Source organism: Vigna unguiculata, chromosome 6 (genome assembly GCF_004118075.2).
Source record: "Vigna unguiculata cultivar IT97K-499-35 chromosome 6, ASM411807v1, whole genome shotgun sequence".
Lineage (NCBI taxonomy): Eukaryota > Viridiplantae > Streptophyta > Magnoliopsida > Fabales > Fabaceae > Vigna > Vigna unguiculata.
The window spans coordinates 18,864,424-18,884,159 of NC_040284.1; the positions used below are offsets into that span (position 1 = coordinate 18,864,424).

Sequence of the window (19,736 nt, forward strand, 5' to 3'; positions counted from 1 at the left end):
TTTTTGCTCGAAACCAAAAACAAATATCTTGTTTAAACTATAAATATCATTAGTGATCTTCCAACAACCCAATCTTGGTGTCCAAATACATATTTTTCATTATATTTGTTCATAAAACGCTAAGAAAAACATCAAACAGTTTATATAAACTCTCCTTAACCTCAGCTCTTTCAAGGATGGAAAGTGACAGGAATCAGTTGCAAATCATCTTTTCTGCCAACTGATATTCCAAAAGCCTCAGTCATATCCAAATCTTCATTCTTAATTCCATTGGGAACTTCCCAATCAAAATGATACAATAACAATGCAAGAGGAAACTCCACACTGGTCAAGCCAAATGTAAGGCCAGGGCACATTCTTCTTCCAGCACCAAATGGAATATACTCAAAATTATTGCCTTTGTAGTCAACATCACTTCCAATGAACCTCTCAGGATAAAACCTCTCTGCATCAGTCCAATGATTTGGGTCTCTTCCAATGGCCCAAGCATTGATAATCATCTTGCTTTTCATTGGTATGTGATACCCTTTTATCTCACAAGCTTCTCCACACTCTCTTGGAAGTAGAAGTGGACCAGGAGGGTGCAGTCTCAATGTCTCTTTCACAACACATTTCAAATATTTTAGATTCTCCATCTCACTTTCATTAGGGTCTCCTTCTTTACCAAATACCTCTCTTACCTCAGCTTGTACCTTCTTCATCACTCTTGGATCTTTTATTATCTCTGCCATTGCCCATGTTATGGTTTTAGATGATGTCTCACTCCCCCCTCCATAGATATCCTAATTCAAATTCATGATATCATATTATTCATCTCAATTTTACAGGAAACACTTGCAGGAATACTAATATTCTTTGCAATGGAAGAACAAGCAAGAGCATAATCCACCCAAATGTGTAATCACAGTTAGTGTGAAGTAGCAACTTAGTTTTGCTTCTTGTTTGTGCGGACAAATTTTGTAGACAAATTTGTAATCACAGTTTAAAAGCTAACTAACACATTTCAAAACTTATCATCACACAACAGCAATTTAATAAAACTAAGCACATAGGGAAAAGATCAGAATTGTTCATGAGTTTCTACTATGAAAATAACATGGATAGGAGATGTAGATACTCTTACCAAAATCACAGCCTTGATACCATTGTCACTTAAGCCAAACTCCTCCTTCATGAGAACATCTACAAGATCATCCTCCACTAGTTCACCCTGGCCTTGTGCAGCACTTGACTTAGTCTTTCTATGATCATCCACGATGCTCTGCATTATCTGATCAGTTTGTTGATGATACTTCTCAATCTTAGACTTCAACCCTGAGATGTTCTGAAGCCATGCAGCAGAAGGGTACAAATCTCCCAAGTCAAAACCTCCAGCAACCTCTGTGGCTTTCCTTACAGCTGATATGAACTTTTGATGCTCCCTAAACTTGCTTCCAAGGGCTGTCCTTGAAACAATTGTAGATATTGTTGTAAGGATTTCTTTGGTGAGATTGATGGTTGACCCTTCTCTTGAAGCAATGCTTTTTATGAATTTAGTGAGCTCTTCCTCTCTGATTGGCTGGAAAGATTGGACACGTTTGGAGCTTAGCAGCTCCAACGCACAAATCTTCCTTAGCTGTCTCCAATAGTCACCATAAGGAGAGAAAGCAATGCCCATAGAATCATAAGACATTATCTTTGAAGCTAGTATTGGAGGCCTTGATGCAAAGATAAGATCATGGGTTTTTAACACTTCTTTAGCACATTCTGCAGATGAAACCACAATGGTAGAAACCTCTCCAAGCTTCAGATGCATCAAGGGTCCATGTTTTGCTGATAAATCTCTCAGTCTACGATGGGGAAGTGAGCCAACAAGGTTGTGTATGTTCCCTATGATAGGTAGCCTCCATGGCCCTGGTGGCAATTTTGGAGTTGAGGCAGATTTCTTTGTTATTATTTTGTATGCAATAAACATAAAAATGAAAATGGATATGAAGTAGAGGGTTTGAAGATCCATGTGGAAATAAAACTCAGATCAAGGTTTTCATGTGACCTTCTTCGTCCATTATTTGGTATTAGTAATCTCCTGATTGCAATATACTGTGCATTTTGCTGATGTATTTGATTAATGGAAAACCATTGAAAATGGACAAGAATGTTAACACAGCCAACAACTAGAAACAGAGATATATTTCTATATACAAAACAGTGGTTGAATAGTACATCAAGTGACAAACATTTAGTTTTAAGAACTCCTTACTAAAATCATATGGCTTAAAAAATTGCAGAACCTGAGATAACTATTATATTTTAGAGCAATCATTCTCATATATTTTACGAAACTTGGGTTTGACAATAAATAATTAAGAAAATTACACTGAATTCATACTGAATTACACTCAATACCCCTTACCTGACTGATACACATTGCATCAAGAATGAATGTTTTTAATTCCTAAAAGCGCTAAAAATTTTGCTGCAATCCTTAGCAATACTGTATTCATTCTTAATATTTACAAATATGTAGTTTTAATCCCTCTAAACATGTGTAATAAATTAAAACTACTTTACTTTAATCCGTCTAGAAAGAATTTTGTAAAAGGTTTTCTTTTGAAAGATGAAAAACATTAAATTCAAGCATTCATAACCCAAGAAAAATGATATGGTTGAGGGTGTGGATAACACTGAAATCTGAGAAGCAAAATGGGGATACGGCCATGGTATTCAACCAGAGAAGGAAATGCAGAATGTACTTTTTGATGCTCAGAAAATAAATAATGTAATGAATGATGACAATACTGTCAATCCTGTGCCACATATTTTGGGCTTAGAAGGGTAGGATAAGGTTGCTTTGCAGGATTTTGGGACTATTGAGGAACATCAGAGAAAAGAAAGGACTCATAATTGAGATATAATGTGAAAAGGCATGCAATTATAAAACGTTTTTCATTGATTATGATCTTTTTGGAGTTTATTTTTCCATGATACTCTGTGGATCTAACTCGATCTCTATGGTTTTTGGAGTTTATGTTTCTATGGAACTTTTTTCATTGAATCAATTGCTAGTTTTAATTGTAGAAAAAAAAACAGCAGAGACTTGTATATTTATGCACTGAAATTCATATTCAGACACACTTAAATAACATAATAAAGTACCATGCTTCATGACTCTGGAACTACAACTGATCATGAAAAATAATATAAAAACTTAAAGCATCAACTACACACAAAATGACAGATTTTTATTTCACTTATTCAAAGATTAAAACTACTACAATCTCAACATCACGAAGGGTTTGTTGCTTAATGCGAAATTCATGACACAGGCAAAGGAAGATAAGGAAAAGGAACCAAAAACAGATCATCCTTTCTTCTAACTGTGACTTCAAACTCTTCAGTCATGTCCAATTCTTCACTTATCATTCCACTTGGAAGCTTCCAATCAAAGTGATACAGCAACATTGCAAGCGCCAGTTCCATAACTCTGGTTGCAAATGTGCTTCCAGGGCATATCCTTCTTCCACTCCAAAAGGAATGTACTCAAAATTATTTCCTTTGTAGTCAATGGTGCTATCAATGAATCTCTCGGGATAAAACCTCTCTGGTTCAGTCCAATAGTTTGGATCTCTTCCAATTGCCCAAGCATTGACTATGACCTTGGTTTTGGCTGGTATGTTATAGCCATGTATCTCACATGTTTGACCACGTTCTCTTGGAAGCAAAAGAGAACCTGGAGGGTGTAACCTCAAGGTCTCTTTCATAACTAGTTTCAAATATTTGAGTTCATTGAGGGAATTTTCATCTACCCTTCCTTTCATGTTGAATACCTCTCTAACCTCAGCCTATGTTTATTTAAATTTGTGTTTTATATTCAACTTTGCTTAAAATTGTTTTCAAATTTTAAATTTATATTCTTTTTATTGTTATATGAACTAGTTAATTTATGATTTTTTTTTCTATTAACATTATTTTTTATTAACAACTTTAAAACAATTTTAAATAAGGTTTAATGTAAAATATTAATTAAATGAACTTAATTTTGTTAAAAATATTAACTTGAAATATCAATTTTGATAGAAATATTTGTGTACATTTATATAAAAATTAAATTTGATTTCAATTTGGAGAGCGACAAAATTAAGAAAGTGAAAATGACATAAGTGACACATGTCATTGTCACTGTCACATAACTCTGTCACTGTCACGTGACACGATGACAGCTTGACACGTGACAATTTTTTTTTAAATTCAAAAAAATTCAAAAAAAATTAAAATTAAAAAAAAAATTCAAAAAATTCAAAAAATCGAAGAATTGACACGTGACATCCCATCTAACGTTGTTACTGTATCACTAACGAAAAAGACTACATTAAGATCAAATTTGCAAAATAGGGACCAAATTGAGATGAAAAAAAAAATAGATGGACCAAATTGAGATTTCGCTACGAAAATAGGGATCAAACATGATTAAACTAAAAAAATTTCATGAAATTATATGAATTTTAATGCAATTAAATATTAATATAATTTTATATTTTTATCATTTTACTTTATTTTATTAATATTTTTTTACAAGAAATTAAAATAAAATCTTAAATATAGTTAAAATAAAATAGTTAATTAAAAAACTAATTTAAAGTTGAAAAACTGGATTAATAATGTTTAGTAATTGATTTAATGTTGCATATTTAGTATAAATCACTAATTTCATGTTATATATTTAAATTATTTAACTTGAGGGGACGAAAGTATAATGTAAATGAAAATTAAAAAAAAATTAACAAATATAATAATTTATAATAAATAATTTTAATAAAAGTAAATATGAATTAAGATATAAAAATGATTAATGATAAAGTAACTAATTTATAAAATAAAACATAATAGGTATGTATTTTGAGAGAACTTAAAAAACAGCTTAAGAGCATTGATGGATTATTTTTTATTAAATAAAATATTATAATATTTTAAGAATAAAAAATTTAAAATATATAAGAATTTCTAATAGTTGAATTTCATTCTATATAAAACCATATAAATCTTCTCTCTAGTTTCTACTCAAAAATCTAAAACTAATTGAATGAAGACGTTATTTTTATTTTAAAAAGTGGAGAAAATCTCATTTTTCATGAATATCTCATTGTGTAAATTTAGTTTTGATAGACTTTGTTAGTTCTAAGCAACTTCGAAATGTTTTCTCACTACCTTCTTCCACCTAGCTCACAAGTCACTCATATGTGGTATTACATGTAGCAAAGAACTAGGTGGAGTGTCTTTTATCCTTTTAATTTCAATTTCATAGCTATTACGAGCAAGATCATGTTCATATTGACCCTTGTCGTAATGAGTTTTTTTAGAGATATTAACCAGAAAGATTTAAGACAATAAGCCATGAGTTAAATCTATAGAAGAACTCTAACATTACTTTCAAGATAAAAAATATATTTAACCCATTTTAAAATAATAAATTTATAAATTTTTTCTTTTATATGTTATTCAATTTTTTCATTTCTATAACTCAAGATTACATTTAGATTTTAACACTTTATCATAGTTGGCTTTTGACTTTTCTGCAAAACATAACATCCTTTTTCATTGACTCTTTAAATCCTCTAACCTAAAACTCGACACTTATCATTCAAGGAAAATAAAAACATATCATATTATTAAAGGGAAATGATACTATTATTTTAGTGTTTTTAGCACAACCTTCATTTCTTTTGGTTTTTAGAGACGAAAAGAGGTAGAATACAGAGAAACCCTGTTACTACTTAGCAGAACACCACTAACACGTTACACCTTAACTACTTCAAAGTTTACAAAACCTTTTTGGTTTGGTTAAGATTAAGAATTAGTAAACAAAAATAATTAAAATGAAAATGAAAAAGACACGGAGCTCTTTACTAAAATTATTCTACTGTAGCGGCCATGTCATTTTCTGTTAGCCAATCAATTATATGCTTCCTAATGGTGTGATAAGAAAAGTGTATTTGTAAAAACGTTTTGTACTAGTCAGAGATAAGAAATGAATTCTAAAGTAAGATAGTTTATATATATAATAGAATACCATGCTTCATCACTCTAGCAATTACTACTGATCATGAAAAATAATATAAAAAGCATCTACTTAAACGCAAAATGACAGATTCTTATCTTCAGTTATTAAAAGATTAAAACTACTACGATAGCATCAAAGTGCACCATCTCAACATCATCAAGGGTTTGTTGCTTAATGTGAAATTCATGAGACAGGCAAAGGAAGATAAGGAACAGCAACCAAGAACATATCATGCTTTCTTCTAACTGTGACTCCAAACTGTTCAGTCATGTCCAATTCTTCTCTTATCATTCCACTTGGAAGCTTCCAATCAAAGTGATACAGCAACATTGCAAGGGCCAGTTCCACAACTCTGGATGCAAACGTGCTTCCTGGGCATATCCTTCTTCCAGCTCCAAAAGGAATGTACTCGAAATTATTTCCTTTGTAGTCAAAGGTGCTATCGATGAATCTGCTGCTTCCCTTTGGTAATCTTTGGCCTTAGACTTTGCATCTTTATGATCATTGACGATGTTTTCCATTATCTGGTCAACTTCTTGATGTAACCTCTCAAGCTTGCGCCTCATGCCAGTGACATGTTGCAGCCAAATAGCAGAAGGAAAAAAATCTCCAATGTCAAAACCTCCAGCAACTTTGATTAATTTTGTAGCCACTGATATAAAGTTTTGTTGGTCTTTGCATTTCTTGCCAAAGACAGACCTTGAAGCAATTGTATAAATTGATGAAATAATGGCTTTAGTGAGGTTGATGGGGGATCCTTTCTGTGCATCTACCCATTTGACAAGATTGAAGAGCTCCTCTTCTCTGATTGGCTGGTATGAGTTAACACGTTTTAGGCTTAAAAGCTCCAACATGCAAATTTTTCTTAGTTGCCTCCAATATCTTCCATAAGGAGCAAAAGCTATGTCTGTGTAGTTGTAACTGAGTACATCCATAGATACGACTTTAGGTCTTGTGGCAAAGTTAATATCATGGGTTTTCATCACTTCCTTAGCACACTCAGGAGATGAAATTACAATGGTTGAAACCTCTCCAAGTTGAAGATGCATCAAGGGTCCATATTTTAAGGCCAAGTCTCTTAATTTTCTATGGGGTTGAGAACATAGCAGATTGTGTATATTTCCTATAATAGGTAGTTTTCTAGGTCCATGGGGCATGTTACATGGTGTTTCCTCAGCTTTCTTGTTTGTGTTTCCTTTTTTTCTCACTATAAGGGTTAGGAAGACAAAGAAGATAAGAGCTGAAAAGTAGAGGACTAGTTCAGCCATGGAAGAGAAGCAAATTTCCAATGTCAATCTGATCGTTCTAGTGTCTGTTTATATACACATTATTCATCATTTTACCTACTATTGATGTTAAATTTTCCTTTTGTTCTATAGTGATCTTATAGGTTTCTCCTGTATTGGGAATTTTGTATAGGATTTTATTTATACTTTCATAAAATTTTAAAATTTCAAATTTTTAAACTATTTATCGAATAAAATTAAATTACAATCTTAAAATTTAATATCCAAATCCAGTGAAAGTTATTACAGCAATTTAATCAACATTAATATTTTGAAGCTATTTAAACAGTTACATATTAATCGTAGTGATTCACTAAATAAAGGATGTGAATGAAAAAACATTACAAATAAAAAAGAGAAGGAGAATGCTAACCAGTGTCCTAAGGACACTCATTAAGGAATAATAAATGTGTTTTGTTATCATCATTTTTACATTGAAAGCTGAAATAATTAAATACATTAATTAAAATAGTATAAATGCACATAATAAATTTTTTAAAAACAAAAATATCCTTTTAATTTTTTAGACAATAACTTACTGTTACAAAACAAGGATTTTAGAATTTTTAAGGTTTTTACTAAAAAGAAAAAAAATATTTAATTAAGTCTCACTTTAATTGTTCTTTTTTTTTGTTATAACATTTTTAGATATTTAACACTAAATTTTTTTGTTGATTTTTCTGTTAATTTATACTTTTTTATGTTGTTTTTTTTTAATTTTTAGATATTTAACACTATTTTTTCTGTTAATTTAAAATTTCTTATATTTAATTATATTTAATTTTTAACAACATTAAAATATAGTTATTTTATTATTTAATTAGTTTTTAACTTTTATTTTTGAATATTAAATAAAATATTAGAAACACACGTACAAGATTTATAAGTATTTTTGTTTTTAAAAAAAATAAAATTGTATTAATGATTATTAGGTCAAATTTTATTTAATTTTACATTTACCTATATATTTTTATAGAATTCAATATATATTATCTATATATTTTTATAGAATTCAATATATATTAATTATCCTTAGACCTAACAATACTCAAAAAGAAAACGTAAGTTTGTAAATTTTAAACTTTAATTTTGATTCCACCCAACTTTTAGATACTATGGATTTTTTTTATTAGGTTTGTGCCCCTATAATCAAAGCGATGGCCAAATCTCTTAATTTCCTGTGTGCGGGTCTCAATCCCATCACAGATTATTCTTGTGTAGGTATTTGGTATATTATGTTTGGTGGTAGATTTGTTCTCTATTAAAGTGTCTACAGCTTTAAATTTCAAAACCGATTAATTAAACTGGCCATTATAAAAATATATGTGTCCGCTAATAATTACATATATACTACAGGTATTTTAATATTTGTTTATAAATAGGTCAGGTGTGAGTGTCATATTAATGGTATTCACAAATATTTGTTACTTGAAAAAAATAAAAATAAAAATTTAATTTTTATTTTTATTTTATTAAATTAAATTAAATTATATTATAATTTACTATATATTTTATTAGGTTAAATTTAATTTATATTATATTTTATATTTTGTTATAATTTTATTTAGATTTTATTATAAAATATTTCTTTTAGATATTTGTGGGTATCCACGGACATTCGTTGTTTTGTCTTAAGAATTTTGTGGGTATCTCTTAAGCGGATATCTGACAGGTAACGAGTGGATTTTTTTTTGTTGCAAGCCGAGTAACGGATAGGCACTAGCTGGCCCTACCAGACCCAACCCGTTGTCATCCCTAACTTTAATCATCTTATCTTATTAGTTTAATTTTGAGATGTTATTATGTAAAATATCTTGCAAGATAGTTCTTGTATAATAATTATAAGCTTAAATACTTTTTTAGTCTTAATTTTTGTCGCGTTTATTCAATTTAGTCATTTTCTGTGTGAAATCATAATTTTTATCAATTATTGTGAATTTGATCATTTTTACTAACGACGTTTAAATAGTTAACGCGTGTTAACAATACATATCACATGTTAGGTCATGGTTTGTTTTTTTTTTTTTTTTTAATTTCTTTAATTTAAAAAAAAAATTATCCATATGTCAAGTCAATAATATGTTACATTTCAATGTCAATATCATATATTAGTTCGTAGTTGTGTCATTTCTTTTTGTTCACCTTAGTCTTTATATTTGTTTTTGTTCAATTCAGTTTTTATTTTTGTTCAAACGAAACAATTATGTCCCTTCCAACTTGAGAACAAAATTAATTTTTACATAAATGTTATACTAATATTTTTATTAAAATTGACATTTTTTATTAATTACTTCTGAAATTTAATTATAAATTGAATATAGTTCTTATAATCAATTATTAAATAGAATATAATAATTATAATATTATTATTAGAATATAGTTATTCAATATTTTTTTCGAGTAATTATATTTATAAAATATTTATAAAATTTTTAAATGTGAATTTTTGGAATATTAGTATATTTAAAATATAATTATTAGAAGAAAATATTTAATAACTATATTCTAATAATAATATTATAATAATTATATTCTATTTAATAATTGAATATAAGATCTATATTCAATTTATAATTAAATTTAATAATTTATAATTAAATTTAAGAAGTAATTAATAAAAAATGTCAATTTTAATAAAAAATATTAGTATAACATTTATATAAAAATTCATTCTCAATTTGGAAGGGATAAAATTGCTCAACTTTAACAAAATATTAGGACTGAATTGAAAAAACAAATAACGAATATAAAGACTAAATCAAACAAAAGAGAATGACACAACCAACACATGACAAGATGCTGACTTGGCACATGGACAATTCTTTTTAAATTAAAAAAAATCACAAACTGACATGTGACATACATTAACTATTTAAACGTGGTTAACATAAAAGACTAAATTGACTAAAATCGGAACCTAATTAAATGCGCAAAAAAAAAGGTCAAATTAAACAAAGACCATGAAAATAAAGACCAAAAGAGTATTTAAACCTATATAATATGTAACAATCACCCATAATTAGATGACCATGGAAAACAATTATATTGTCAATATTTTCAACTAAAATATTGTTTAGTATGTTTAATTTTAATATTTTTATTTAAAATTTTATTATAATATCGAAAAACAAAATATCCAACTTATTATATATAATAATTTTATAGTGACTTTAAATTAGAGATCAATCCATAAAAAAATAACATTTTGTTTATGAATTTTGAAGTGAAGATAACACAAGTTAATAATTCTTAATATAAAAATTTACTAAAAAAAATTTTTCATTACAACCAATGTTGTTGATAAAAAATTATTAGTCATTATAACCAATTTAGATACTAATTTACAAAAATAAAAAATTATTCGTTACTATACTAATCACTAAATTGGTAGTCAATTATAATTTTTTACTCACAATAGCGACTATTTTAGTCAAACCAATAATTTTTTATTTGTAAGTTGATATCTAAATTGGTCACTATAGTGATTAAAATGTTTTTATCACTAAGGTTATTATTTGAGATTTTTCTTATATGATTAATAGCAACGTAATCTATTGTATTTGAACTAAATTGTTATTTTATTGGTTTATTTTGATTTACTATAAATATACGATTTTATTATGTATTAGATAATTGAAAATAAATTTCGTTAAACTTTTAAAAGCATACAATAGGTGGAAAATTTAATTATATGCTAACTAATTCATAAGTTAGTAACATTGTAAAAAAGAAAAAACTTTATATATATATATATAGAAAATTTTAATTTTTTTTAAATTATTAATATAGTATATTTAAAAATTAATGGAAATTAAATTTTGTGTCTTTTTATTTTTTTAAAGCACAATATTTATTGTTAATAAATAATAAAATATAAAATTAAATATAATAAAAAATAAAAATATTTAGGTGTAATTATTTTTTTTTGTCTCTAGTTTCATCCAAAAATGTCAAATTGCAATTAAAAAATTATGAGTAAATTGAGACTAAAAAATTTTGAGGACCAACTTAATATTTTTAGGAAATAGGAACCAAACAAGTAACTAAACCAAATATCTATTAAGATATTTTTTATTTTCTTTCTTATTATCTCTTTAGTTTTTTACAAAATTATACTCGTCCCTTATATTTCCTTTTTGTTGTTGAAGAAAAAAAAAAAAGAAGGTAGATAGAAACTCATTATTTTTACTCTCATTTGTCATTTGTTTTCTTCCTAAAAAAAATGTAAATCTTATCTCACTTGATAATGAAATATTAATTTAATAGTTATTAATATTATTTTTTATTATATATTTTTTCATAATCGATTTTTAACTATGATTTTATTATAATATATTTTCTTCTAATAATTATCTCTTTTACTTTTTTTACTTTTTTATTAGATTATTATAAATTATTTTTTAATATTATTAAAAAGTATATCGATGAATTTGTACGGATCAGACGATCCAACATATAATGATTATTGATAAGAAAATCTACAAATGAACTCGTTGGAGGATTCAACGTTTGAACTGATCATACAATTCATTGGTTGTTTTTATGCATTTTTCAAAAAGTGTATTAATTGTTTTAATTATTCTTATTTTTTATGATTGACAATTTCTATGATGAATGAAAATCAATGAAGCGCAATTATCTAAATATTTCTTATAATAAAAAATAAATCAAAAATATTTTGTAAACAAATCATGTTTCTTGAAACGAGAAAATTTTAACTATTAATGCTCTATCTGTTTGTCTTAAAGTGTTTCAGTTTGTATCATGCGAAAATAGTCTAACACTAACAAAAAATTGTAAGTAAGGAAATATGAACCATTGGATTAAAATAATCTAAGATTCATATTGGATGTCACAAACACACATGGATTTATAATATACCAAATATATATTATATTAAAATCGACCTAATTACTGATAATTTAAATAAATAATAAAATTAATATTTTTTTTGGCCAATGCCAAGTTAAATAACTATTAATATTAAAAATAAATAAAATGAATGTCAACTAACAGACACTAATACTATTTAGGTTAAAATATCTTTTTGTTTCCAATTTTCGTCAAATTTGATCAAATAAGTCCTAATTTTGGTTTTGTGTTCAAATAGTTTCTAATTTTCGTCAATTTTGTTTAATTTGGTCATTTTTTTTGTTAACACCGTTTAAATTACTAACATGTCACTTTGTGATTTTTTTAATTTTTTAATTTTTTAATTTTTTTAATTTTTTAATTTTTTAATTTTTTAATTTTTAATTTTTTTTAAATGTCCACGTGTCAAAGTCAATGTTCCAAATTCAATTTGGTCCCTATATTTGTTATTTTTTTTTAATTTAGTCCCAATTTTGTCTCTATCTAAAATGTGACCAAATTTAATTTTTATATCAAAGTTATAATTATGTGAATTTTAATATATTATATAAAAATATTTAATAAAAAATGTGAATTTTAATATAAAAATTAAATTTGGTTTCAATTTGGAGAGAGACCAAATTGGTTCATGTTAACAAAAATTGAGACTAAATTGAACAAAAATAACAAATATAGGGACCAAATTGAATATAAAACATTAATTTTGGAACGTGGCACGCTGTTGGGTTGACACGTGAGCATTTATAAAAAGTTCAAAAAATAAAAATAAAAATTCAAAAAAACCACAAAGTGACACGTGTCAGTCAATGTTCATGGCCGTTAATGATTTAAACGGTGTTAGCAAAAATGGACCCAATTGGACAAAATTGACGAAAATTGAGACATATTTGAACACAAAACCAAAATTATAATTTATTTGACAAAATTTGATGAAAATTGAAACTAAAAAAAGTATTTTAACCTATTATTTATTTTTGACATTTATGAAGGTTGAAATCAAATACTATTATGACAATAACACAAATACTTTTATTTACTAAAAGAATTTAAAAATGGTTAATGTTGACTTAAATTTGACTAAGTGGACGATATTAGTGTCCAATCCTAAGTAGATTCTATTATAATGACTTACCGTAGGTTAATTATAGTTAGCGTAAACTTAACTAACATATATGTTTTATATATTATAAAATTAAATTTAAAAACAACTTTAAGCTTTTGTACTTTTCCTTTTAGAAAATTATTCTTATGCATTGCATTAGAGTGACTTAGTCAACTCTAATAACACTGCATTTGCGCATATACTATCACTTGGAAGCTAATATATAGTTTTCTTGCAATGTGTTACTAATTTTTATGATTTTAGTTAGAGTGAACAAGAAGTATAAAAAAGAAAATAACAAAAAGGAAAAAGTATGAATATGAAAAGTATAAAGTGTTAAGACACATCTATGTTGAATAACTTCTTGTTACAAAGTTTAATGGAAATTGACTTGTTACAGAGTTTAATGGAAATTGAATGTATATTGAAAGTCTATTAAATCTGTTTAGTAATATTCATGTCAATTTTTATACATGTAACTCTTACAGTACTCTTAAAAAAATCTAAGAAATTATACCGTACAAGGAAAAAAAGGTATATGAAGAAATACAATAATTTCATAAGTCAATTCAAAAGGAAAACTAGTGCTGTAATAATGAAAAGACAAATAACATATTGAGAGTACCGAATTTAGAATTCTTAGGGTACTAATTTTGTTTATTTTTAAATGTATTTTTCAGAATGACAATGAAGAGAATAATGTATTAGTTTTGTGTTTTGTAGGTGGTTATAATTGGTTAATTTGTAGATGAAAGGTTATTCAACCACATCAACATTCTAAGTTTCATCATGACTATTTGAAGGAAAATTAGTATTTGACTCATCCATTATATCTTATTAACCACTCCAAGTTTACTAAATTCTAAGACAAACATAATATATAATTCAGTACAAAAAACACAAACAACCGGCAGCAACACAAACTACAAAACAAATGTGTACTCAAACAACAATACAAACAACAATTAAAGCAACCCAACAACATAAATGTGTACTAAGAACAACAACACAAACAACAATTACGAAAACCCAACATCAAACAACTTGATTACAACAATTAATTACAACAATTTACTACACAAACAACAACAAATAGACCAACAATTGCCTCCAAAGAAGTTAATTACAACATAAACTATCAACAACAATTATAACAACAACAATTAGTCCAATTAGTCTAACAACAACTATCAACAACAATTCGTCCAACAGCAACACCTTCAACTCCAATTGAGGGAAATTGAAATTAGGGATAGGGAATTTACAAATTAGAGCAAGAAATCACAAATTAGGGCTGTAAATGGTGAATTAGGAATGAACTTGTTCGTGGTGGTCGCCCTTTGTCAGAATCGTCGTTGTCCGACGTGGTGTGGTGGCTTTGCATTGTCGTTGCATTGTCATCATGGTGTCATGGCTCTGCGTTCGCTATCAGGCTGTGGTGGTTGCATTGCCTTCATCACCATTGAGGTATCACGTTGGACGAAGGAGAAAGACACGAGAATGTTGTGTTGTTCGCAAAAGTGTGGTGGCTTTGTGTTGTTCTTTTTGTTTTGGATGCCTCGCACTCACTTCACTCACTGTCGAGTTGGCGGGTCGGGCTGTTGCGAGTTGGCGAGTTGCATTCTCTACCTTGACCTTTTTTTTTGGCAACTTGCGAGCTGGCCTTCCGGGCCTGGCCCTTTTTGCCTTCCCCAACTCTCACTCAGATGGAGTGAATCAAAGCTTAAACATGGAAGATTCTTCCATCTTTGTTCTTAAAATGGATGGTGATTACACTTTGAATTTTACAACTCAAAAGGTAATTTCTACACGTGTTAAGTTACTTGAGTGGATATGAGGTATCACTTTTCACCTTGTTGTTATTATGAGATATGATACAACTAATGGTCAACATGTTAGAAAGACATGTGTTGCTAGGATGTGAAAGAGATTGAAAGTATAGGAAATATAAGTTTAATCTTCAACCTAGTATAACTGGGACAAGGAAATGTGATTGTCCCTTTAAATTGATAGGTAAACTAGTATCCATGCAGATGGTTAGGTATTAAAGGTGATATGTGGGTGTCATAATCATGATTTATTTAAAGAACTGAGCCAATATCGTGATGATTATGCCAGATTATTAGGAAGCTATGACCAAGTGGAAGAACTAAGGAATTCCTTGCTAGTGGATTCCCAGTCAAAGGTATTTTCCATTACATCCTAAACACTACTTAGCATAACTTTAGCATTTAATTTTTATAACCATTTGCGTAATTATGTTTAGGGTAGCATGGAGAAATGGATGACTATACCTGACATGAGATATGTTATTGCCAATAGATATAATGTCATATTAGTGTGTTTGTTATTAGTAAAAAGTATAACAATATTTCCACTATGTTGTACACCACTTGCTGATATAAGGCAACATTGAATAATCGATACAGGACATGTTAATAGTTCACATGTTGTCTAGGTCAGATCTGTATGCAAACGTGTTACTCGAGGTCAAATCACATCATAGCTACTCAACCCTTCATTCCTTTCCATCTCAAGAAAGTGCTCATATATCCCATTTTATATATGAATGAAAGTTTATTTCATTAACAAATTTTAAAGGAAATTCAAAATGAAGGACAATGTATACTTGTAAAAAAGTCAGATATGCAACTAATTGCTTTGTATATGCAAAGCATGCGTCCCTAGTTGCTCTTACATGTGTGCCTGTGTAGCAACTCCTTATGCATATCCCCCACATGTCCTGAGATTTCTGAACAACAATAGGTATGACACACTAATGTAAATGGCGCACTCCTAGTGCTATTGTTCATAACAATCTTGATACAAATCTCTCAACCAAGTTGATCGCACATGGGCCCCTACATTGCCTAAGTTCATATGTGGCCTTTGTCCTATCAACCTCTAACAACTCAATTAGTAGCGCCAAAGCACCAACAGTATCCAGAGACACATTTGGACAAAATAGTCCCATTATAGGTAGATGAAGAAACAAGGTGAAATTCAGTAAAACCAAATTGGATTTTAAAAGTCGGTGTTACCGCATCCTGTCGAATAACCCAAAACACAATCAATCATAAAAACAAATAAGTTACCGTATAAATTGAAGATGAAATGGCATGAACAAAAGGGCTGGAGGAAGTGACAAACAGCTCGTGGTAGATGAAAGAAAGTGATTGAAGGGTGGTAGTGACTAGGAGGTGAGTGTCGTGAATGCCTTGGAGGTGAGGATGAAAGAAAAAAAAAATAGAAAGCTCAAATGGGGGTGAGGAGGAGGTGAGAACGAGATTGAAAGAAAGTGTGAGAGAAAGGTTGTGTTGTGCGACAACTTGGAGACATCAAATAAGGTAAAAGCCATAGTCAGATTTAATAAAAACACATGTAGAGTTAAACAGTAAAAGATTAAAAGGGTAGCAAGGAAAATATGAAAAAGTTGGGGGTGCAGGAAGAAATTCCCAAATTAAAAACATAATCTCAACGTCCACCGTGGGGCTCGAACCCACGACCACAAGGTTAAGAGCCTTGCGCTCTACCAACTGAGCTAGACAGACTTTTACTAATTTTTTAATTAGTTCCAAAAAGTTGGGGGTGCAGGAAGAAATTCCCAAATTAAAAACATAATCTCAACGCCCACCGTGGGGCTCGAACCCACAACCACAAGGTTAAGAGTGGTGCGCTCTACCAACTAAGCTAGACAGGCTTTTGCTATTCTTTTAATTAGTTCCAAAATAGGATTCACTAGTATTAATCAACCTTTCAATATGCTAAATTGGTTTTAGGTAATAAATGAAATATGATTATTAGAAAATAATAAATCTCTTTTTCTAATATTTTACACAATTATATTACAATCATGATGACTACTTCAGTTAAATTATAATATATGAATTGATAATGCATAAAAGTAATTCTTTATTAATCTAGAGTTAAGATAAAACAAATTGAATCAAACCATATAAATTTTAAACACATCATTCAAACAATAACAAACTTCAACGAAAATACTAGCCTCCCTTTGTCATAGTATAAATGTTATGTGATCTGAATAAGTACTCACTAAAGAGGTATCATATGGATCTCCGAGATATATAACTCCTTCTTGGTGGTCCTCTTGCACTTCTTCAACATCTTGCAGCTCGTCAACAAGGGGATGGTACTCCACATGTTGGTGTTCACCAACAAAATCCACCCTGTTGCAACATCATCATCACCTTCATCTCATGGGCTTTTCTCCGAGCACACACAGTGGACCTTCTTCTCTCACCCTATTGAGAGCTTTCTCCTTGAATTGTACAATCACTGCGAGTTCTTGCCATATCTAAAAAAAAACTTATAACTTCAAATATACCAACAAAAAAATAAAATAAAAATTAAAATAAAAAATAAAAAATAAACGTGAACAAACCGAATTACGAAATCTGGTATAATCGTATCTTGAAATCTGATAAAACCAAAACTAATTTCAAAAGATGGTGTTACCACATCCTGTACTGAAAACCGGGAATACCAGATTCTAAAAACTAGGAGTACCAGATTCTACAAACTGAGAATATCAGATTCTAAAAGCCAAGAATGCCTAAACGGATGTCGAAAATTAGTGACTAAAAATGTGAAACCCGATGACTCTTCTTCATGTTTTTCATGTCTTTCTAGAAAAACATAATTGCTAAAGAATAACCCAAAACACAATCAATCACCAAAATAAACTAGTTACCTTGTAAATTGAAGATGAAATGGCATTGAAGAGCTCCAACCAAAAACTAACAACAAAGGGGCTGGAGGAAGTGACAAGCAGCTCGTGGCGAAAGAAAGTGATTGAAGGGGGTGGTGACCAGGAGTTGAGTGACGTTAGCGCCTTGGAGGTGAGGACAAGAAAAGAGAAAAATAGAAAGCTCAAATGGAGTGAGGACCTGAGAACGAGATTGAAAGAAATTGAGAGAGAGGTTGTATTTAGGGATGGCAATGGATGGGGGCGGGACGAGTTTCACAATCTCATACCCATTCCCATAAAAAAAAATTATCCCCATCCTCATACCTAAACCCAATGGGTATCAAACTTTTGTCTCATCCTCATTTCCACCGTGTAAGAGATATACTTGTACCCATACCCAGTTTTCTTACTGTTTCAATGTTTCAATATTAATTAATTAATTTTTATAAAATAATATAAAATTACAGTAAAGGAAACATAATATTATCAAATATTCAATATTAAGTGGAGGGTTGTTTCTTAGATATCAAATATTTAGAATAAAATTATAATTGTATACATTTCAAATTAGAATACCAAATAAAATTTTATGAGAACCAAAACATTTATTAAATTTTCAAATATTAATGAAACCTAGTTGATAAAATTTAAAAATATTTTTTAAAAAATATAAAAGGAAAACAAATATTAAAATTAAAATATATTTTAAATTTTTGTTTACTTTAATTTTTTAAATTCTAATGAAATCTCTTTTTTATACAATGATAAAAGTTATAACACATCACTTAATCAAAATCATGCAAAGAATAAAGATTAAACTAATAATAATAAAATTTTAACATAAATATTGTATCTTTTGAACTTTAATATATGTTGGATGATGATAAAATAAAAATTCATAACAATTATATTAAATTTTTATATTATAGTAAATAAAATTTATTTATACAATTATATTAACAAAATTACACTTTGATAGTGAGTTAGAAAAAAAATAGTTATATAAAATATATTAAAATAGTATTCTATATGATAGAAATAAACAACAAATAAAAATATTTAAAAAGTTTCAAATATGTGTATTAAAAGTAATTTGGAAGATTATTGAATGAAGTTGCACATAGAAAAACAAATATAATTATTAGTATGATAAGACGAAAAATACCTTGGAGATCTAAGAAAACTTTTCAAATATCAACATAGTCAATGGTTGAGAAATTTGTTTTAGGAAACCAAAAAGGTTCTTCAAATGAAACAAAAATTAATAATAATAGAGTAAACAAGATGAATTTTTTATATTACATAGGAAAAAAGTTATTGAAATGAAACAAAAACTAATAATAATAGAGTAAAGAAGATAAATTTTTTATATTACATAATAAATGAAAGGTTTATGCTACTAAACACTTGAATTGAGAGTGTTAAACATTTTCATGTGTAAGGAAAATATATAATAAATAAAAATATTATAAAAGAATAAAAATATTCAAATGTAAGACATAAAAAATATTTAATTAACATACATCAATTGAACAAATGTTATGATAAGATGAAAAATATATTGGATATACGAATGAATTTCATAAAAAACAAAAAATTAGAAGAATTAAAAAAAAAGTGTGTAGTGATATATATATATATATATATATATATATATATATATATATAAGATTACTAAATTGATTATGAATAGTTTAATAATTTAATCAGAGACGGGGATATGGCGGG

General features: G+C 28.3%; 1 protein-coding gene, 2 non-coding genes and 1 pseudogene across 3 annotated transcripts; all 4 read right to left on the reverse strand.

The window, feature by feature from the left end:
- Nucleotides 1-7: 7 nt before the first annotated feature.
- On the reverse strand, nt 8-2,057 carry LOC114187165 (cytochrome P450 71D9-like). Its single transcript, XM_028075319.1, has 2 exons — nt 1,124-2,057; nt 8-782 (listed from the first exon to the last, which is right to left on the reverse strand). The coding sequence occupies exons 1-2, from the start codon at nt 1,994-1,996 to the stop codon at nt 171-173; spliced, it is 1,485 nt and encodes a 494-aa protein (XP_027931120.1). The 5' UTR covers nt 1,997-2,057; the 3' UTR covers nt 8-170.
- A 1,237-nt stretch (nt 2,058-3,294) lies between these two features.
- On the reverse strand, nt 3,295-7,305 carry LOC114188492 (annotated as a pseudogene).
- A 9,470-nt stretch (nt 7,306-16,775) lies between these two features.
- On the reverse strand, nt 16,776-16,848 carry TRNAK-CUU. The gene has a single exon. It is a non-coding gene; the product is annotated as a tRNA-Lys (tRNA).
- A 76-nt stretch (nt 16,849-16,924) lies between these two features.
- On the reverse strand, nt 16,925-16,997 carry TRNAK-CUU. Its single transcript has one exon. It is a non-coding gene; the product is annotated as a tRNA-Lys (tRNA).
- Nucleotides 16,998-19,736: the final 2,739 nt, after the last annotated feature.

Excerpts from the sequence above, each read along its gene's own strand:
- LOC114187165 (XM_028075319.1), bottom strand. The coding sequence starts at position 1,996 with ATGGATCTTCAAACCCTCTACTTCATATCCATTTTCATTTTTATGTTT. Across the intron at positions 783-1,123 it reads GTATCAAGGCTGTGATTTTG|GATATCTATGGAGGGGGGAG; the intron begins GTAAGAGTATCT and ends AATTTGAATTAG.